Below are 21188 nucleotides of genomic sequence, written 5' to 3'. Positions count from 1 at the left end.
GAAGGAAGTTCTCCTGTTCAGTAGGACTTTCTCCCTGGCAATTGGCTAGCGACTAAGACACTAGAATGACAATCAGAGTGACAGCTGATGGAAAGCATGTTCCGCTTAATAGCTTGTTTGAGGATCCTATAAAGACAACAAGCCGGAGTGATGAGGCAAATCTTATGCGTCAACCACACATGCTTAGGAGAAGGGAGAACAGAATCTGAGTTCTTTGTTCTACAGCATGGGGGAGGTGTGGAAATTTACACAAGTAGTCCTCAACTTACAGCTGTTCATTTAGTGACCCTTCAAAGTTACAACAGCATTGAAAGAAGTGACTTAACAACCATTTTTCACAATTATGACCTTTGCAGCATCCCCATGATCACGTGATCGAAATCCGAATGCTTGGCAACTGGTTCATACTTATGTCCCAGGGTCACGTGATCTCCCTTTTGTGACCTTCTGACACGCAAAGTCAATGGGAGAAGCCAGATTCACTTAACAACCAGATTACTAATTGATCGGCTGCAAGTGATTCCCTTAACAACCGTGGCAAGGGACTGTTGTAAAATGGGGCCAAACAGGCAACCCATGTCTCACTTAACAATGGAAGTGTTGAGCTCAATTATGGTCATAAACTGAGGACTACCTGTATAACAGAGCCACAAGAATGTGCAGAATTGAGCTTTCTCTTTATCCTGGTTGCCTGACACAGTTTTTCTTTTAAATATTATCCTTGCACTTTGCCACAATCGTTATCTTCTTAAAACAGTTGTGGCTTTGCTTGTCTTTGAGAGTGAGGTGCTCCATATGTCATCAAAAGGATTGGAATAGGTTAGGTAGAACTTTGCTCCAGGATGTCCATTTTCTTCAAAGTTTGGGTGGATAAAGGCTGAATTAGATCTCTTTCTGTCTCTGGGACTTGTTTATATGTTTCTACCTGGAGAGAGAGATGGGCTATCTTCTATCGCCCTTTAGGCATCAGTTTAAACACGTTTTATTATCCCAAATGTTCAAAGGACAGAAAAGCTCTCCATTTATTTGTTCATTAATGCTGCCTGCCTGCTGTATTTATGTGCTATGATGTTACAGTTTTTAAATCTGCTCTGCTAACATTTTTTTTTTCATTTCCCTTGCATCTTTTTTCTTTTTAACAAAACCTTTGCTATTAAGGATTATCCCGATGTTGCGATTTACTTCTCTTGTTATCCTGGCCACCTGGTGGCCTTCTTTAAATCCTTGCATTGGTTTCCTGTCTCTTTCAAAGCTTGTAAAAGGCTTTATCCCTTATCTCCAAAACCATCTTCCGTTAAATAAAGCTTCCTGGCATCCTGAAACAAACCAAGGTTTTTGGTTTCCTGTTTCTTATGCCTCTATAAGAAGATCTTGTTTCCATCTTCCGAATTCCTTTTTAATGCTCAGCTTTCCCAGAAACGAGTTGGAACCAGTGAAGCCAGTGTTATGATTAAGCAAAGAGAAACAATTACTGAAGGCTACTAATGTTAAATGATGGGCAGCAAAGAATTGGAAGAGAAAGTTAGATGATGTGCATTTTAAGCCCCATCCCCTAAGCTAGACAGTTATCTCTGAAGCAATGAAGGATCTTGCTTCATCACTAATGCTAAACTAAGCATCCATTTCCAGGTTTTTATACAATAAATGGAAAGGCACCATCCAAATCTTTACTTCTATAAATAGTCAGTTTTGGGTTTTCTCTGGGAACACAGTTCTAGACCAGTGTTTATCCTACTTGGCAACTTTAAAATGTGTGGACATCAGCCCCCCAAATTCAGAATTCTGGAATAATCAGGGAGCTGAAGTCCACATAATTATTTAATTTGTATCACGCTGTGGGAAGTCAGCCCCCCCCCCCCAGAGAAGGAAATATTAAAAGGGCAGAAAAATATATTTCCTCAAAGGATCTTAAAGAGGCAGAAAGGCATCCCCAATTTTTCTTGGTAGCTCCAGGTCTCCCTTCCCCAAGCAGAAACCAGCTCTATAGAAATGCAGACCATTCAGGAAAGTTGAAGCTAGAAAATTAAGAAGACAAAGACACCTAAAATCTACATACCCCACCCAAAGTCTAAGACAGGGCATAATAGAATTAACTCACAGATGCCAAAGGGAGACAGGTCAAAATACATGACACAGGAAATACAAAGCCTCAAAACAGGAACAGGAAACAACTCCAAACAAAAGGCTCCAGAGGGTATAAAAACCCACTCCTTACATGTGTTCAGCCCCTTTTTCCCCTCTTTCCTTCCAGAGCCATCTTCCTGTCTGGCTCTCCTCTTCGATAAACTGCAACCTTCTTCCTAAAGCAGTCACCATGTTGTTTATCCCCAGCTTGGACTGAACCATGATGAAGACTTTTCTTCCAACACCGCCTTTATTATTATTTACAAATAACTCCAGGCAGCAAATGGACTTAATATCCCTTCCTTCTTTTCTTTTCCCCAAAACAACAATCCTGTGAGGGTTAGGGCTGAGAAAATGTGACTGGCCCAGCTGGCTTTTATGGCTAAGGTGGGACTTGAACTCAGAGTCTCCTGCTTTCTAGCCTGGTGCCTTAACGAAGCTGACTCACATATCTTAAAACATTCTGCCTGATGAGTTCTGGGAGTTGAAGTCCACCCATCGTAAGGTTGACAAAGTGGGAAAACACTGGTCTAGATCAAGAGAAGTGGTTGTGGGTGCCTTCCAGAAGTTTGAAAAGATAGCAATATGCACGTGCAAATCCATTCTGCTGGTCAAGTTAAAAACCACAGAATTATAAAGCTGGAAGAGATCAAGCATCATCCAGTTTGTCTTAGATACAATATTTTCCTACTCTAACAAAGATTATTAATATATAGCGGATGTAATTTTTTTCCTGTTTCCTATCCTAGGGTCCATTCCCTCTTTTTCTGTTACTTCCTTGAATCTATTTTAGACTATAACCCATTTAGTCCAGGAATTATTTAGACATGTGATCTTTAAAAAAAATGTAATAAGTTCCAATAAAACCACGTGAAAACACTTAATAATGATGATGGATATCATGAGCCATAAATATCATCAGAACTGTAGGACGGAATAGGAACATATTAAAGTGATTATAAAAACAAATGAAACCAGTTGGAAGAAAAACAGCCCTGACCTGATTTTATTTTTTTTAATAAATATTTAACATTTTAATATATCTAATGCTAATGGTAACCAATCAGTTTAAGAATCAGATTTGGTTCCCTAGGAGCACACAACATGTACATCCTGAATTATCTCTCCTCTGTATTAGAGGGGGGCAGAAATAAATGCCTTTAAATCTTCTTTGAGATTACAAATCATCTGAACAGACAAAACAAAATACAAAAATACCCAGCTTACAGCTATTAGATAGATTTCAGCATATTACACAACAAAGATTTTAAACAGTAAAACAGCTGCCATCCCATGTGCCTGATGGTGTAAGAATCCTGCCCACCCCGTACCTCCCTCTCTTCCTATTCATGCAGCTATGCAAAAGGGGGGGGGGGAAGCATCTGTCTTCCGATCAATTGTCATGGTTGAGTCTCGTTAAATCATTTTTAGAAGAAAAGAAAAAAAGAGAAAGACTTTGCTTATGCTCAACCAGAAAACAAACAAACAAACAAACAAACAAAAAGCCACTCTAAGCATTCTGCTTAAGCAGAAAGAGATTATAAGTCATCTAAGGTGACCAAGATGATCAAGTAACGGATAGTGCCATTTTTGCTCTATAACATTAGGAAGGCCTGGAGGAACGTTGTCCATGGGGCCGCGATGGGTCGGACACGACTTCGCAACTAACAACAGCAACATTAGATTAGACTTGAGAAGTTAATCTCATCTTTGTCAAACACAAATGTGTTGGGTAACCACCAGTATCTCTTGGTCTGATTCATTTTCAGAGGCCTGAGGTGAAGCTGAGTTTGCATGGAAGAAGGCAACCATCTGTTTTTCCTTAAATTTAAGGCCAGCCTTATTATTCAGTTAAGTAAAACAACTGCTTTACTTAAGGAAGGAACAGAAGATGGGGTAAGATAGTAACTGAGGGGTCCCTGGTGCTCTCTGAGCTTGGGTTGTTTTTTGCAGATGTTTCATTACCTAAAGTAGATAATGAAACATCTGCAAGAAAACAATCAAACTCAGAGAACACCCAGGACCCCTCATTTCAACCCTGAGCTACAAATATTTTCCTTTATTGGTAAGATGGTCACTGCCCAGCAGTTGTCCTGAGCTCTGTATGCTGGGTTGTTCCCTGCTATGATAGTTGCAATAAACCACAACTTTTTGCATTCAGACATTATGGAACCTCTGTTTTGTGATTTGCATGCTTTTGTAAATGAAAAGATGTAACATCAGCATTTCACTCAGTTTACTGATGTTTTGTAAGCATCTGCCTATTAAACCATCCATTGTTTAATATTTCTACAAAGTCACTCAAAGTACAAAAAATCGGAGTTATAATCACGATGCTGGCAAAAATAAGACAATGACAGAGAATAATTATGTCTTCAGAAAAGTTAGAAAACACGTGTTGGATTGTTGAATTCTTCAAATTAGTGGTTTGGGATTGCAAATGTTTTATCACGATACTAAATATTGGTTGATTAATGACTGTAATAAAGAATATTTATCTCAGAAGATAAAGGGCCAATAAGCTATTGGCTGAGAAGGATTAGAAATAACTTTTACTCATATCAGCTGTGTGCATATTTTTATCTTTGGTTTAGAACTGCAACCAAACAAGACAGACACAGACTTCAACAGATAGTTAGAACTGCAGAAAAAACAATGGCTACCAGCCTGCCTTCCACTGAGGACCTATATACTCAAGACGATGCTACTGGGCATTGCACACCAGAACGACTAGACATATGGACAGTTTTTTCCCCCATGCCATCACTCTGCTTAACAACTAATTATGATTATCACTAAGTGTTGCATCTTATGATTTATGATGAAGTGTTGTATTTCACGATTTATGATGAATGTATTTTTATGTTGTATATAATCATGATTATCACTATTATTTGTATGTACACTGAGAGCTTATGCACCGGAAACAAATTCCTACGGAAACAAATTCCTTGTGTGCCCAACCACACTTGGCCAATAAAAAATTATATCTATTCTATGTTCCAACCAGCTTGGTATAGTGGTTAAGATGCTGGCCTAGAAACCAGGAGTTTAGGAGTTCTAGTCCTGCCTCTGGCATGAAAGCAGGCTGGGTGAAAACATGAGTTCTAGTTCCACTTTAAGCATGAAAGCCAATCGGCGTAGGCCAGTTACTCTCTCCCAAACCAACTCATGTTAGTGGATTGTTATGGGGGGGAAAAAGGAGGCGAAAGGAATATTATGTATGTTTGCTGCCTTGAGTTACTTGCAAGGTCATAAAGGCCAGATGAACATCTAATAAACAAACAAACAAATAAGCTAATTAAAAAGCCAGTTAATGGTTGATAGAAAGAGAAGACCAGGGTTTACAATCTTTGTTTCTTGAGATGGTATATTTTGGTAAATATACTGGAACCATTACAACATGGTATATTCTGTTTTATTGTCATATTTTTAAAACCATCACTCAACAGATCTTAAACAATTTTGCCTTCTCTTTATGTCAGGATAAGAATAATAGAATTGGAATGGACCTTGGAAGTCTTCTAGCTCAACCCCCTGCTCAAACAGAAGACCCCATATGTCAGACAAATGGCTGTCCAATTTCTTCCTTGGACATTATTTTAATATTCCTGTGCATATTGAGTTGCATCCCTGTTTGAGGATCTCCTAGCAGTTAGCACTAGCACTTGGACTTATATACCACTTCACAGTGCTTTAAAGCCCCCTCTAAGCCGTTTACAGGGTCAGCATCTTTCCCCCCACAACCTGGATCCTCGTTTTACCAAACTTGAAAGATGGAAGGCTGAGTCAACCTTGAACCAGTGAGAATCGAACTACTGTCATCAGAATTAGCCTGCAATGCTGCATTCTAACCATTGCACCACCACGACTCTACAAAGATGAGAAGGTCAAACTATTTTCCAAAGCACCAAAAGGCAGGACAAAAAACAATGGTTGGAAACTAACTGAGGAGAGAAGCAACCTAGAACTAAGGAGAAATTTCCTGGTGGTGAGAGCAATTAACCAATGGAACAGCTTGCCTTCAGAAGTTGTGGGTACTCCATCACTGAAGGCTTTCAAAGAGAGACTGAACAACCATTTGTCTGAAATAGTACAGGGTCTCCAGCTTGAACAGGGGATTGGACTAGAAGACCTCCAAGGTCCCTTCCAGCTCTATTTTTCTATGTTCTATTCTATGTTCTATGTTCAAAAATATTGTCCATTATCTGTTACTATATCTACTTTTCCAAAACCCAAGAGACAGATTTTTTTTGCTATTTTAAGCAACATTGGGATAATGCTTCTGAAACCAGGATTGCTGAACACTTCAGAGAAGCTTATCCATATGTTACTTTTACAGCTGCACCGTTTCCCTAATGTACAAGTTGCAATTAGCTTTCAACTCATTTTGAAGGTATAAAGCCATTCCACAAATGTTTATTGTTAGTGGCTTTTAAGTAAATGCAGATTCAGGATATCTGATTGATCTCTGCTAACACTGGTTGAACAAAACACCATGTCTTGGGATTGGTAAACTGCTTAAAAGGAAATTAGAAGCTTACATTACTTTTTATGGTGCACAGAATAAGAAAAGAGAAGGAAACTATTTGACCCAGATTTAAACATGCTTTTTCATCTAGGTTTTTGAAGAAAAAAGAACTGACACAATTAAGAGTGGACAGCATATTGCTGTATTAGAGACACAGAATATACAAATACTAATTCCTTCACCTCTTTCTTTTAGCTAAGTTATTTACAGAGATGTCTACTTTCCTGGGGTCTACTAAGGACTCCTAAACCATCAGTGAAACATCTTTCATTGATCCCACAACTTAAGATATGTTTGAGATCAATAATTAATTCTGTTTTCTATATGTAACCCAGGTCATGGAACCAATTATCCATTGATTTGAAGCATTTGAAGTTCAGAAAGTGATTAAAAACATGATCAACTAGATCATAGGTCTTCAAACTTGGCCCTTTTATGACTTATGGACTTCAACTTCCAGAATTCCTCAGCCAGCGTGCAGTTGAAGTCCACAAGTCATAAAGGGGCCAAGTCTGAAGACCCCTGACCTAGGGGTTTCACAATATTGTAACATGAAGCCATTCCTTTTTCAGTTTGTAATGGTTTATATTCATTCCACTTTTGTACGATCATCTTCATTACATTTTTGAAAACTGCCCAGAAAAGCTAAGAAATTAGGGGACATATAAAGTATTCCTACCTGGAATACAAGGTTGCAATTATAAATAGTCCTTAATTTATGATCATAATAGATCCTGCCCATCACAGTTGTAATTTGTGACCCTAGTAAAATGAGTTGGACACATGACTAAGCCCAGTTTTTTGACCATGTTTGCAGTGGCCATTACATGAATCACTAGAGTCGTTAAGCAAATCCACAGTTGCTAAGTGAATAAGCAAACCAATGGTTTACTGCTGGCACAGGTTTGCCAAATAAACAGAAGTAAATGCCATTTTGGGGCAAAACTGTCATAAAGTATAGTGATGTGACAGCAGGATGTTGCAAAAGACCATAAATGCATCCGGTTTTGGTCACCACACAATAAAAAAGATGTTGAGATTCTGGAAAGAGTGCAGAGAAGAGCAGCAAAGATGATTAGGCGCCTGGAGGCTAAAACGTACGAAAAATGGTTACAAAAACTGGGTATGGCTAGTTTAGTGAAGAGAAGGACTAGGGGGGATATGATAGCAGTGTTCCAATATTTGAGGGGCTGCCACAAAGAAGAGGGGGGTCAGCCTCTTCTCCAAAGCATCTGAGGGCAGGACAAGAAGCAACGGATGGAAACTGATCAAGGAGAGATTTAACTAGAAATAAGGAGAAATTTCCTGACAGTTAAAACAATTAATCAGGGGAACAACTTGACTCCAGAAGCGGTGAATGCTCCAACACTGTAGGTTTTTAAGAAGAGATAGGACAACCATTTGTCTGAAATGGTATAGAGTTTCCTGCCTGAGCAGGGGGTTGGACTAGATGACCTCCAAGGTCTCTTCCAACTTTGCTATTCTATTATTCTATTTTGTTATGCTGCTTTTCTTTGATTTCTGCCCATTTTCAGTTTACAGACTTGTTCAAGGACAGATTTTGAAATGCTTTACCTGGTCTCCAGTGGTATGTTACTGTTCAGAACCCAACTGTTATGAAGATGCACAGAGTCCTGGGTATTTGGCGGCGATGGGGCGGCTGGATTCGGCTGGCTGCGGGTGGTGAGCGATCTGGCCTGGAGGGAGTTGGCTGCTGAAGGAGGCTTTCGGCTGCAGGTGCACGCATGGGGGGGCGGCGGCGGAGGTGGAAGGGGTCTGAAGGTAAACTGGTTGCGTGGGCTCCCTGGCATTTCTGAAATCGAAGAGAAAGCAAACAAAACAAGAGGCCAAATTATTATTTTCCAGCAATGGATGGAAACTAATCAAGGAGAGAAGCAACCTAGAACTAATTGCCTGACAGTTAGAACAATTAATCAGTGGAACAACTTGCCTCCAGAAGTTGTAGGTGCTCCATCACTGGAGGTTTCTAAGAAGAGATTGGACAGCCATTTGTCTGAAATGGTATAGGGTTTCCTGACTGAGCAGGGGGTTGGACTAGAAGACCTCCAAGGTCCCTTCCAACTCTGTTATTCTGTTAATTTAAGCAACAAAAAACAGAGTGCCTTGGTTCCAAAGGATTATAACATTGCCTAGAAATTTAAGTCAATATATCAAAGATGCCACATTTTATTTTATTTTTTTGCATCCCGACTTTATTATTTTTACAAATAATATAAGGGGATAAATATATCCAACATACCTTTCTCCTATTTTCCCCACAATCACAGTCCTGTGAGGTGGGTTTGGGCTAAGAGAGAGGAATTGGCCCAAGGTCACCCAGCTGGCTTTCATGGCTAAAGCAGGACTAGAACTCACAAGTCTCCCGGTTTCTAGCCTGGTGCCTTAACCACCAGACCAAACTTGGAGTTGCCTTGCAAATAGGTGCCAAACCCAGGAAGGTTCAGAGCTTAGAGCCACACAGAACACCAGCTCATCTCCTCACTGAAGTGGTACCTATCTATCTACTTGTATAGAACACCCTCTCCAACTGTTAGGTGGATAGAAGCTGAGGCAAGTGACAGGAGCTCACCCTGCCCTGCAGTGCTAGGACTCGAACCTCTGGAGCTGAGAGTCCAGCAATATTAAGCCCCTGAGCCACTGCGCCTCAGCAGATCTGTCACAATCTGAGAGTGTACTACTACTCAGTCAACCCAACACTTCCTTTACCACCCACACTGAATTTAATTTAGGAGGAAATCAAACTGTGAAAGAAACATTCATCTTGCAAACATCGACATCTTTAAAATTAAGATAGAAGAGGAGAAGCTGTTTAGTTCTAGCAAACTCTCTTCCTCTTCAGAAACTTTTTCAGGAATGAATGCATTCTTGAATGAATGAATGTTTTACTGATGTGCAGTCTCTTTCTCCCACTGAAAATGAAAGGGAAGAGAGAGAGAGAGAGAGAGAGAGAGAGAGAGAGAGAGAGAGAGAGAGAGAGAGAGAGAGAGAGAGAGAGAGAGAGAAAATGAGAGAGAAAATAAGAGAATCAGTGACCAAGAGAATGGGGAAAAGAAGAAATGGTATCAGAGATGGAAATCTTTTTCATGCTAAATTAATTTGGAAGATGTTCTTTGAGAAGCTGTTAATATTAATGCATAATAATAAGCAGTATAATCGGAACCTGGTAGATTAGATTAACTGGCAGCATTAGCATGATTCTTTCCACAGTTATTGGAAAAGAAAAATTAAAACCTCCTTTTTGGGACACAAACATGAAAACTAAGATAAGAGGCAGAAAGATTTGGCCATCACTAGCACAAGTGCCCAATTTTCCTCACTTTATTGAGTCTTCTGAACATACATTTTGGCCGATAAAAAGCTGAAGAACTAGGTCATGACAAGCATGCTTCACAGGAAGGCGAGATTCTGCCCGCACGGGTGCCTAGTCCCCGCGGTTTTCTTGGGAACATCTCCAGGTTCCTACAGCTCATTGTATTTGATGAAAAAGAATACAGTTCAGAAATTAGTTCAAAGCATTTGAGGTCCCGGGTGAAATTCTTCTAACTGCAATGCAGGATTTTGCAACACTTGGAGCCTCCCTTACAGCCCCCATCCCCCTCCAAAATAAGGATTTAACTACTTATTTAACTTTTTATTGTATTTATCAACTTTATTGCTTTGTGGTATCCGAAGCAGAACATCCAGATTCAGCCAGCGTTTCATTCCATACAATATTAACCTTGCGAACTCTCAAGCTTCCTCCTTCCATTATATATTCAAGACGGACAGTATTTAATATTTGTTTGCTACGTATATGTAGGGATGTGGGTCTATACATATGTTGTTCATAGTATGTTTAGGTGTGTGTCATGTATGTGTTTCACTTTGAGAGCGGGCAACTAAATTTCATTTTTGATGTGTGCCGTTGTGCCCACAGTATAAAAATGACAATAAAGGTTATCTTATCTTATCTTATCTTATCTTATCTTATCTTATCTTATCTTATCTTATCTTATCTTATCTTATCTTATCTTATCTTATCTTATCTATCTTAACTTAACTTAACAACTTATCTTATCTTAACCCTATTTGTTTAGAGTAGTATTTTGGCAGTAAAATAAAATATTTTACACTGCATTACAGTAAAAAATCATCATTTACAACAGTGCGTTTTAGTGACTGTTACAAGTGAAGTTACAACGGCGCTGTTTAGTGTTTACTGTTTAGTGAAGTTACAACGGCGCTGAAGAAAGTGACTTATGACCGTTTTTCACACTTATGACTGTTGTAGATTCCCCATGGTCCTGTGACCAAGATTCAGACGCTTGGCAACTGACTTCTGTTTATGACAGTTGCAGTGTCCCAGGGATCACGTGATCCCCTTTGGCAACCTTCTGACAAGCAAAGCCAATAGGGAAGCCAGATTAGCTCAACTAATCTGCCAACTGCAGTGATTCATTTAACAGCTGTGGCAATAAAGAGGAGTCCTTGGTGCTCTCTGAGATCGCTTGTTTTCTTGCAGATGTTTCATTATGCTAACACTGATGATGTTACCCAGTTGGGTAATGAAACATCTGCCAGAAAACCACCAAGCTCAGAGAGCACCAAGGAATCCACAGTCCTCCTCCTCCTCCTCCTCCTCCTCCTCCTCCTCTCCACCATCCCCAAACCCTTCTAACACTTGATGATGTTACCCAGTTGGGTAATGAAACATCTGCCAGAAAACCACCAAGCTCAGAGAGCACCAAGGACCCCTCATTTCAATCATGAGCTACAAATATTCTCCTTCAGTGGCAATAAAGCTTGTAAAATGTGGCAAAATTCACTTAACTGTCTCACTTAGCGACAGAAATTTTGGGCTCAATTGTGGTCGTAAGTTGAGGTTCACCTGTATTTCAGTCTGGATCATACCTATTATATTCAACAGCATAAACAGGACACCGTGGCTCTCTAACACCTCACCCACCTCTGCATATATGCATGCATGCATACATACATACATACATACATACATACATACAGATAGATAGATAGATAGATAGATAGATAGATAGATAGATAGATAGACAGATAGATAGATAAGTCTGAAAAAAAGTCCTTTTGTCAACGAATAAGTCTTCTGCACTTGCCTTGCTATTGGTTAACTGCAAACTTATTTGTAAGCTTGGCTAAAGCTAAAATGGAAGCATTTCCATAGCACATTTGAAGAAATTACAAATTACTGTTTCTTCTCCACCCCCAAAACGTGAAAATAATCAAACTGTTCCATCATTTTTTGACAGCACTCTAGTACCATATTGTTTGCTGCTGAAATTGCACATTTAAAGTAATGCATTAAAAAGTGATGAACCTTAGACATTTTGTATTTAACATGCAGGGCTCCACAAGACATGCTCATTTATTCCTTTTAAAGATCTACTTTTTTTTTTTTGCAAACTATTAGGCATGCACAAAGCTTCAATAGGAAAGTGATTTCAATCTAATTACTTCTCCAGATTGAATCCCTCAACTGTCAACTGGTTTCATGAGATCATTGCAAAGTCGGTGCTTCGGAATGGATTAGAACAGTGGTGGCAAACCTATGGCACGGGTGCCAGAGGTGGCACTTGGAGCCCTCTCTGTGGGCACACGTGCCGTGGCCCACACGAAGCAGTGCAGTCAAGGACATGGCAGCCAGGCAGCGTAGACTGTGCCTCATGCCCCATCATGCACAGTTGATGCTGTGGGGCACAGGCAAAGGGCATGGCTGCCATGGCGCTGCTGGGAGATCTTCGGTGAGCCCTGGAGGCAATGAGTGGCCCTGCAGGCAGGCGGGGTAGAGACAGAGCAGGGGCGGGGCAGGGGGTGGAGTGGGGGCAGGGCCAATTTTTGGGCACTCGGTCTCTAAAAGGTTCGCCATCACTGGATTAGAAGTTCCAGTGGACTTTTCTATAGGCCCACATATGCTTTTTAATAACTCTTCCAATCCAATCAATTGGACAGCTCAAGTGGATTCTAATCAACGTCATCGAATTGCAAACATGAACTGGGTTTTGGATTCAGCCACAGTCAAAAAATATGAATTAATCTGGTTTACTAAGAGTAGAAATTCTCCTTTTCCCTTGTCCGCCTTCTCCTTTCTCCTTTTCCCTCCTTTCCCTCCCTCCTCCTCCTTTTTCCTCCTTTTCTTTCTTCCTTCTCCTTCTCATTTCCCTCCCATCCTCCTTGTTCTCTTTCTCCTTCTTCTTCGCCCTCTTTTACCTTGGTCCTCCTCCTTCTCTCCTCCCCTTCTCCCTCTTCTCTTCTTCTACAGAAGACATGTCAAACACAAGGCCCAGGGGCCGGATGTGGCCCGTGAAGTGGTTTCATGTGGCCCGTGAAGCCATCCTGGAAACAGTGAGGGAACGGCCCCCGCTGCCTTCGCCCTGGCCCAGGCCGGGCGGGAGCCAATGTACAATTTTGTGGTGGCCATCTATGCTGAAACGCATTCAGTCTTAGCTCCACAAGGCCGTCTGGAAACAGCAAGGAACCACCCCCTGCCGTGTCGCCCCCGCCCCCTGGGTGCATGCTGGGAAGGTGTCACCCTTTGTGAGGAATGAAGAAATGCACCATGCCTTGGCGCTTGCTCCAGTCCCACCCCCTTCTGCCAGAGACCCTCAGATCTGTCCCACTCCTGCCCAGGCCCCTACAGGCACCCGTGATGCGAACGATGTAGAACTGACCACGCCCACCCAGTAGGCCACACCCACTCCATCCATGCCCACCCAGTAGGCTGCACCCACCCTGGCCACACCCTCCCGGCCCCCCCGAGGGCAACCACAATGCTAATGCGGCCCTCAATGAAATTGAGTTTGATAACCCTGTTCTACAAGGACTTCCATATTTTCAGCCCTCATTTTCATATATTTCATGGTATGCGGGCTTATATTTAATGCACGTATCAAGATGGCCAAGAGCAGTATGCATAAAAATAAACAACAACAACAACAAAAACAGTATGACGAGGGTACTGAGGAGAAGAGGAACTGCATCAGGAAGGGAAGAAAAAGGATGGAAAAAAAGGAAGAGAAAGGGATAAAACTGGGAGGATTGGGGAGAAATCCTCCAGACCAATATGAGGGATTAAAAAAAAAAGATTAATGAGGCAAGCAAAGCCCTCCCTCACAAACCAAGGTTCTTTTTCAAAGATACCTTGGTCTTTTCAGAAGCCATGTTTGCAATCATTTCTGCCTCTTAACCACTTCCTTATTTTTGACAGTTCCTTCAACTCTTCACAGGGAACGTCCTCAGGTGAAGAAATGTTAAGTTGGCCCTCTCCATTTAAGGTAATTTCTTGGGTTGGGGAGACCTTCCTTTCTTCCAGAACTATTATGCCATTATTTATTTTTCCAGGTAGGTCCTGCTCAAAGCATTTCAGGAAGTGAGTTTGTTCTACAATTTTCAATTTATTGCATTGTCTTCTTTGCCAGACAGAAGGCTACTACAGTAGCACCTGACTTTGCTTCAGATCATTTAAGTCTTACTCAATGCTACTTTCCCCCCACAAAACAGACATAATGTCTGATATATCCATGTTCCCTTTAAAACCCAGCATTCTAAATTACCTTACTTTTCAGATTTCTACCATTAATGTTATGACTAATGTATTAATATAGGCTCACCAGTCCATTGTGGTCATGGAACCTCACAATCCATTTGAAGATCTTTCATCTATCTTTCATCTATCTTCACTCTTTCATTCCCATTTTGAGGCCAAGATACAGTAGTGGCCAAAGTTGTGGAAACCTTTTGGGAAAAGTGTATTTTTGAGGTTTGATGGCTAATAACACCACTTTTTTGGGGGAGTAGTACCATAAAATTATATATCAATGGAAAGATAATTTAATCAAGAATGTAATGCAACAAAAGTTGTTCAATTGTCTGTACTGTATTCTATGAAAAATTATAGCCAAATAACCAGAAAAAGGAAGCACAACTTGCTTAGGTTGATATCAGGTAGCTTTCCTTCATCTGATGGCAGCCAATGAGCATGAGTATTTAGAGAGCCAATCGGGTATCATCTTGTTTTGCCAATGAGCCAATCAGATCACAGTAGGATTTAGTTATTGATGTCATGTATTGAAGCTGAGAGGAGGATAACATAATAATAAATATTTTATAACATTTCACATATGTCAGATAGAAGATTCTTCACCTTGGCCCAAATCAGTGATTTGGTAAATAGAGTACAGTACATCAGTATCCCCTATGAAAATCATATTTGAATACATTCTGATACAGAAATTGAACCTATTTCCATGTATTGTTGAAGTATCTCCTTTACAATAAAAAGAGGACAGAACCCATAACACCACATTAGAAATCTTAATTGTTCCTCTGAGCAGGATATTATCATTTTTTTCCCTTAAGAATCAAACTTCACCTGTTTACAATAAACTTTTAACAATAGCTGTGGATTGCATAAATCATAGTGCCTCCATTACACTATTAATTGCTTCAAGCTTTTCTGTAGAAGTTGTATTTTCCCTACTCTCCTACTACTCTGATTCCTCCGTGCCTAATCTCACATATCATCAAGAAATTATTTTAGGATAGAAATACAAAGATACAGATTCATAACATTTTAACAGATAAAAGAAAATTTAGTCACTTCACTTCTTTTTCCAAGCATGCTCACTTTCACCTTTATTCTGGCATCAAAGCAACATTCCAAAATTTCAAACAAAAAAGGTTGGGCATTAAATACACGAAATTCTCCATAGAATTAACCCAATAACAACAGCTAAGCATGTAAACACCCTAATTAAAACAGATCTGAAACAATCTTCAAAAGAGTAAAATTTTATAGATTGGGTGTGAGTGAGATCAAAGAGAAAAGGAAATTGGTTTGCTGAAACAAGATAAATTTACAAACAGTAGTTATAATTAAAGACAAATTCTTTCTAGGGGTAATTTGATATAAAACATTGTGGCTAATGAAAAACACTAACCATTTTCAGGAAGGAGGAATTTAATGTGTCTTAAAGGGACATTAGATGTCTCACTATTACATTAATACTTCGCTGCAAATCAGGGTTTACTATTCATTGTAAAAGGTTTAATAAAATATTATGGAATTTTGGAGCTTAAGTAGCTTTTAAAATTGTTCAGTGCTGCTAGGAGATTTACAAATTCTGCAGGAAATAAGCACGGCTATACTTAAAATTGTATCAGGACCCGTAACATGTGTTTCAATGTTCAGTATCAGTTTAATGCTCTTATTTTCTTCTCCTCAAAGCCTGATTTTTAGACAGCAAGTTTGGGGGGCTTATTTCACCAATTTGTCTCAATCAATATGATTGCTGTTTTTCTGTTCACAGTGGGTTCCAGTTTTTAAGCCCAGCCAAAATTTCATGAAACTTCATACAAGTAGCTCGAAATCTCCTGAGATTTAGCAGGCTGGTGCAACTGCAGTGTTCATATCTTTGTGTCTATAGATACAAATACAGATCATTTTTATTTCATTTTTGGATGTCATCCAAGACGAAACAAGTATTCTTCCCAACCCTGTACCTCATTCCCTGGGCACTCTGTTGACTTGGAACTGCATTTAAATTTCTTGCAATACAATATCTAGAGCACTTAAGACAAGTTCTATTATTTTGTTTGCCAGAATTCCCAAGAGCAAACAGCAGTTGTAAAATACTACAGAGATTATTAGATGGCTGCCTATCAAGAGATGCAACTTGTCTTTTTCATGTGAGAGACCTTTCTCTAATCAAGGAACATGCATAGGAAATAAAAAATGAAAAAGATGTTGAGACTTTGGAAAAAGTGCAGAGAAGAGCAACTAAATTGATTGAGGGCCTGGAGACTAAAACATATGAAGAATGGTTGCAGGATTTGGATATGGCTAATCTAGAGAAAAGAAGGACTGGGGTGACATGATGGTAGTGTTCCAATATTTCAGGGGCTGCCAAGGGAGTCAAGCTATTCTCCAAATCATCAGAAGGCAAGACAAAAAACAACAATGGATGGAAGCTAATCAAGGAGAGAAGCAACCTGGAATTAAGGAGAAACTTCCCAACAGTGAAGACAATCAGTGGAATGGCTTGCTTTCAGAAGTTGTGGGTGCTTCATCACTGGAGGTTTTTAAGAAGATACTTGTTTCAAATTGTATAGGGTCTTCTGCTTGAGCAGGGGCCTGGACTAGAAGACCTCCAAGGTCCCTTCCAGCTCTATTCTGATAGATCAGAGGTCTTCAAACTTGGCCCTTTTATGACTTGTGGACTTCAACTCCCAGAATTCATCAGCCAGGTATGCTGGCTGAGGAATTCTGGGAGTTGAAATCCACAAGTCATAAATGGGCCAAGTTTAAAGACCGTGTGATCGATTGACTGATGTACATATTGAAGGATATAGTATATACATCTCTATCCTAGACTGATTTTCCAATGACTGTTTTATGCTAAAGGGTACTTTGGGAATCACTTGAAAATATCTGAGAAGATCATCTAGGTAAGACAACTGGTCAATCTGAGCCAAATCCCATCCCCTTTAGAAAGCCCCTTTTTGATGAAGTTAATTTGCCTTCAAGTATAATCTTGTTGGGAAGTCCCAAAAGATCACTTTGTAAGTAGAATATCCCTCAAGCAAGCTCAATCCTCAAATGGACACATCTATGCCCACTCCAAGATTTATATTTGTATAAATTTATATGAGATTTAAATTATATCAAAAGTAATGATCTAAGATTGAGAAACATCTTGCTGACCAATTGCTTAAATGTAGCCAACGGTTACGGTTTCTTATCAGGTTAAAATTATGATGCTGGATACGTTTCAATAAATAAATTCTGCAGCTTTACTTTTTTATTTTTACTCTGCTCTTATGGATATACTAAATTAGACATCAGAGTTGATTTTCTGTATTGGCATAGCTTAACAAGAGTCCTATCTTCAGATAGACTTCGAGTATCCCGGATGACTCATTTCTAAAAGAGACAAAAGGAGGGTTTAAAAGAAAGCCATGAAACTCTTAGCTCTGGATTCACATTTCACAGCAACTACCTGTGAAATAGATTACAGAGGAGGTTGTCTACTTTACAAGACTGGAGGCATAGACACCAAACTGTAACACAACACAACACATTCTTACTGCAGTGAATCTGGGTACAGTACAGAAACCTATCAGGATAATTGTATGATAAGTTTGCTTGCCAGTTACTATGAGATTGTTAAATTACATACATAGGTGTTGACTTATAAGTTTTTGGTGGGGATGTATGTATGTATGTATCTATGTATGTATGTATGTATTTCATTCCTTTGGATTATTGATATGGTTGCCCATTTCTGAGTGGTATACAAGAATTAAACACACACACCAGCACATCTAACCCTGGGCACCCATACATGTATGACTTGCAATGGGACCATCTCACCATCCCATCAAAACAGTCTTGAAGCAATTTCTACTAGTGATACAAACTGAGAAACAAATTAATAAATCTTTAAAAAAATACAATAAAATGTTCAGATGTTTCTTCTATTCAATATCAAATGCAACTGGGATAACAAAGGCATAAACAAGATGTCCAGGGAAACTTTTTTTAAAAAAAAATAATTAGCCAAGAAAATATTTATAATGAACATGAATCTATTAAAATAATTCCCGAGGTAGTGTAATTATTATTTATTTCTACAATTGTTTCACCACGAAGCTTTAGAATTCTACAGAGATTTCATGTTTATGTATTGTGATGTTTGCATTGACTATTAAAAAGCAATTTGGCTGACATTTTAGGTCTTTTGTTGCTAGTTTTAATTGGATTGTTCATCAAGCATCAACTCTCCCGTTGACTGCAAAAACTACAGCCCAACATCAGTTTACAATAATGTCTCTTTAATTATTTCGTCCTGTCAGAAAGCCAACTTCATTGGAATAAATATATGCTTGATTTCATTTCAAGATCAGCATGTAGATAAAGGAAGCTGGAACTAAATCAATTCCAGACTATACCCTTTGGTAGATATCCACCATTCCCCAACCTGTTATCCTCAGATGCGTTATGACTACAACTTCCAGAATTCATTTGGGTAGAACTGTCATATTAAGGACTGCAGGGGACTTGTATCCCCTTTTAGCTACAAGACTTTTGACAAGTTGGATTCTCAAGCTTATTAGAATTCTTCACTTTGAGAAAACATTTAAGAATTTTAACTACATGCGTTTATCAACCTGCTTGAAACTTTAGTACTTAAACACATTATTCTCATGGCTACATTTGGTCCCTGAACAACTTGATTAACAGCATCCAAAAATCTCCATGTGTGGCTACCCAATTGCCATTTAAAAAAAAAAAATCTGAGGTATGGAATTATTAAATTCATGGCTGCAGAATAATCGTACTAATTAAATTTTAATTTAAGGGAAATGGCATGAAATTTCAATTTTGTCTTCAGTTGGGAAAAGTGCTGCCCCGCTATAAGGATGAAGAGACCTGCAGAGATGCTGGCAGGATAGCTTGTCTTCATCCCAGTAACCTTTTACTATAATGAGTAAAGGTGAGCCGAGGTGGCGCAGCAGTTAGGGTGCAGTACTGCAGGCCACTTTAGCTGACTGTGTTCAGCAGGTCAGTGGTTCAAATCTCACCGGCTCAAGGTTGACTCAGCCTTCCATCCTTCCGGGGTAGGTAAAATGAGGACCCAGATTGTTGGGTGCAATGTAAATATATATATATATATACATTGCTTACTGGTGTACACCGCTTAGAGAGTGCTCGCACTTAAAGCGGTATATAAGTCTCATAAATAAATAAATAAATAATGAGTGAAACTTGGACCACTGTAGAGGATCAGAATGCAGGAGCCATGCCTTTGACACAAGCCTTCATAACCCTCAAATTGGACTACTATGTAATAGAAGGACAATATAAGTAACTTCTTATACCTTGGGCTATTTTTGAATGATATTTAGAATCTGAAACTACAGAACTGATTGTAATTACACCGTCTATTAGGTAATATTAAGGAGAAAGAGAGTAGGAGCTCTTTTGCATGGAGAAATACCAAAATCCCCATATCATTTATGAATGCTATAAAACATTTTCTAACTTTAATTTTTTGCATTGTGATGGAAATGCGTTTTTAATTTATTTTATGATTGCTCACTGCCCAGAGTCACTTCTGAGATGGGTGGCCATACAAATTGAAGGCACGCATGAATGAAGAATGAAAAACTTATTTCAATTCAAGTGTCAGTGCAGAAAGGGAAAATGTTCTTAGCACTTCTACTTCACTTTTTCAGAAATCTAATTTAAATCTGTCCATATATATGGCATCCTTTAATTACCTTTTCCCAACTTTTCAGCAACAGCCCTGGGAGTGTGACACAACAATGTAACTTTCGTGCTTGATCTGTAGGCTACGAAAGAACAAACAGAGCTGGTTTAATTGCCAGAGTCCTACTAAACCAAATATTTTATTTGAGGAAGAGCAGTTTCTTCAACCAAGTAAATTCCCATGTGCTATGAGAACAGAATGTCTCTATTCATGATAAATCATTTCCTTTAAGTCAAGAGAACAGGAGAAAAACAGAATAAAAGAGTTGAAAGGGACCTTGGAAGTTTTCTAATCCAAGTCCCTGCTTAACCAGGAGATCCAAAACCAATCCAGAAAAGTGACTGTCCAGTCTTTTCTTAAAAGCCTCCAGTGTTGGAGCACCCACAACTTCTGAAAGGCAAGCCTTTCCACTGGTTAATTGTTCTCACTGTCAGGAAATTTCTCCTTAATTCTAAATTGGTTTTCTCCTTGGTTAGTTTCCATCCACTGTTTCTTGTCTTGTCTTCTGGAGCAGTGGTTCGCAACCTTTTTAATGCCGTGACCCCCAACCGGTCGTAAGTCGAGGACTACTCAACTGGTCGTAAGTCGAGGACTACTCAACTGGTGCAGCACCGTTTGCAGAATGGGACTTTGGCGGGCTCAGCAGGGCAGAGACAGCCTGGACAATTCCTATTGGCTTTTGAAAGCCAATAGAATTAGACTCTTTCAAGAGAGTCTATTCTATTGGCTTTCAAAAGCCAATAGAATAAAAGGGAGTAGCACAGCTAAGGAAAAGGGGAAAAAAATGGTGGACTGCATTGTTTGGTGACCCCCATGAAATGGTCGTTCGACCCCAAATGGGGTCCCGACCCATAGGTTGAGAACCACTGTTCTGGAGCTTTGAAAATTAGGTTGATTCCCTCATCTTTCTAGGAGCCTTTCAAATATTGGAACACTGCTATCATGTCTCTCCTATTCCTTCCTTTCACTAGACGAGACTAACCCAATTCCTGCAATCATTCTTCACATGTTTTAGCCTCCAGCCCCTTAATCATCTTTGTTGTCTTTTCTGCACCCTTTCTAGAGTCTGTACATCTTTTTTATAATATGGTGACCAAAACTGAATGCAGAATTCTAAGTGTACACTAGCCTATTCTAGTCGTTGCTTTTCACATACTTCGGCTGCTGGTCTCTTACATCTGATGAGCTTGATTTACTTTATGAATTATTTTTGAGAAACATGGTGTTTCAGA

General features: G+C 39.5%; 1 protein-coding gene across 5 annotated transcripts in view; it reads right to left on the bottom strand.

The window, feature by feature from the left end:
• TENM1 (teneurin transmembrane protein 1) overlaps positions 1 to 21188 on the bottom strand; it is a 324284-nt gene that overhangs the window by 140027 nt on the left and 163069 nt on the right. For all 5 annotated transcript variants that reach the window (XM_039348752.1, XM_039348748.1, XM_039348751.1 and 2 more), the window contains exon 4: positions 8231 to 8468. In XM_039348752.1, the coding sequence (XP_039204686.1) occupies positions 8231 to 8468 (238 nt within the window). The remainder of the gene's footprint in view (positions 1 to 8230; positions 8469 to 21188) is intronic.

The sequence above is a fragment of the Crotalus tigris genome, unplaced genomic scaffold (genome assembly GCF_016545835.1).
Source record: "Crotalus tigris isolate CLP2741 ecotype Arizona unplaced genomic scaffold, ASM1654583v1 scf7180000018172.2679963, whole genome shotgun sequence".
NCBI classification, from domain to species: Eukaryota; Metazoa; Chordata; class Lepidosauria; order Squamata; family Viperidae; genus Crotalus; species Crotalus tigris.
This window is presented reverse-complemented; position numbering and strand designations above follow the sequence as displayed.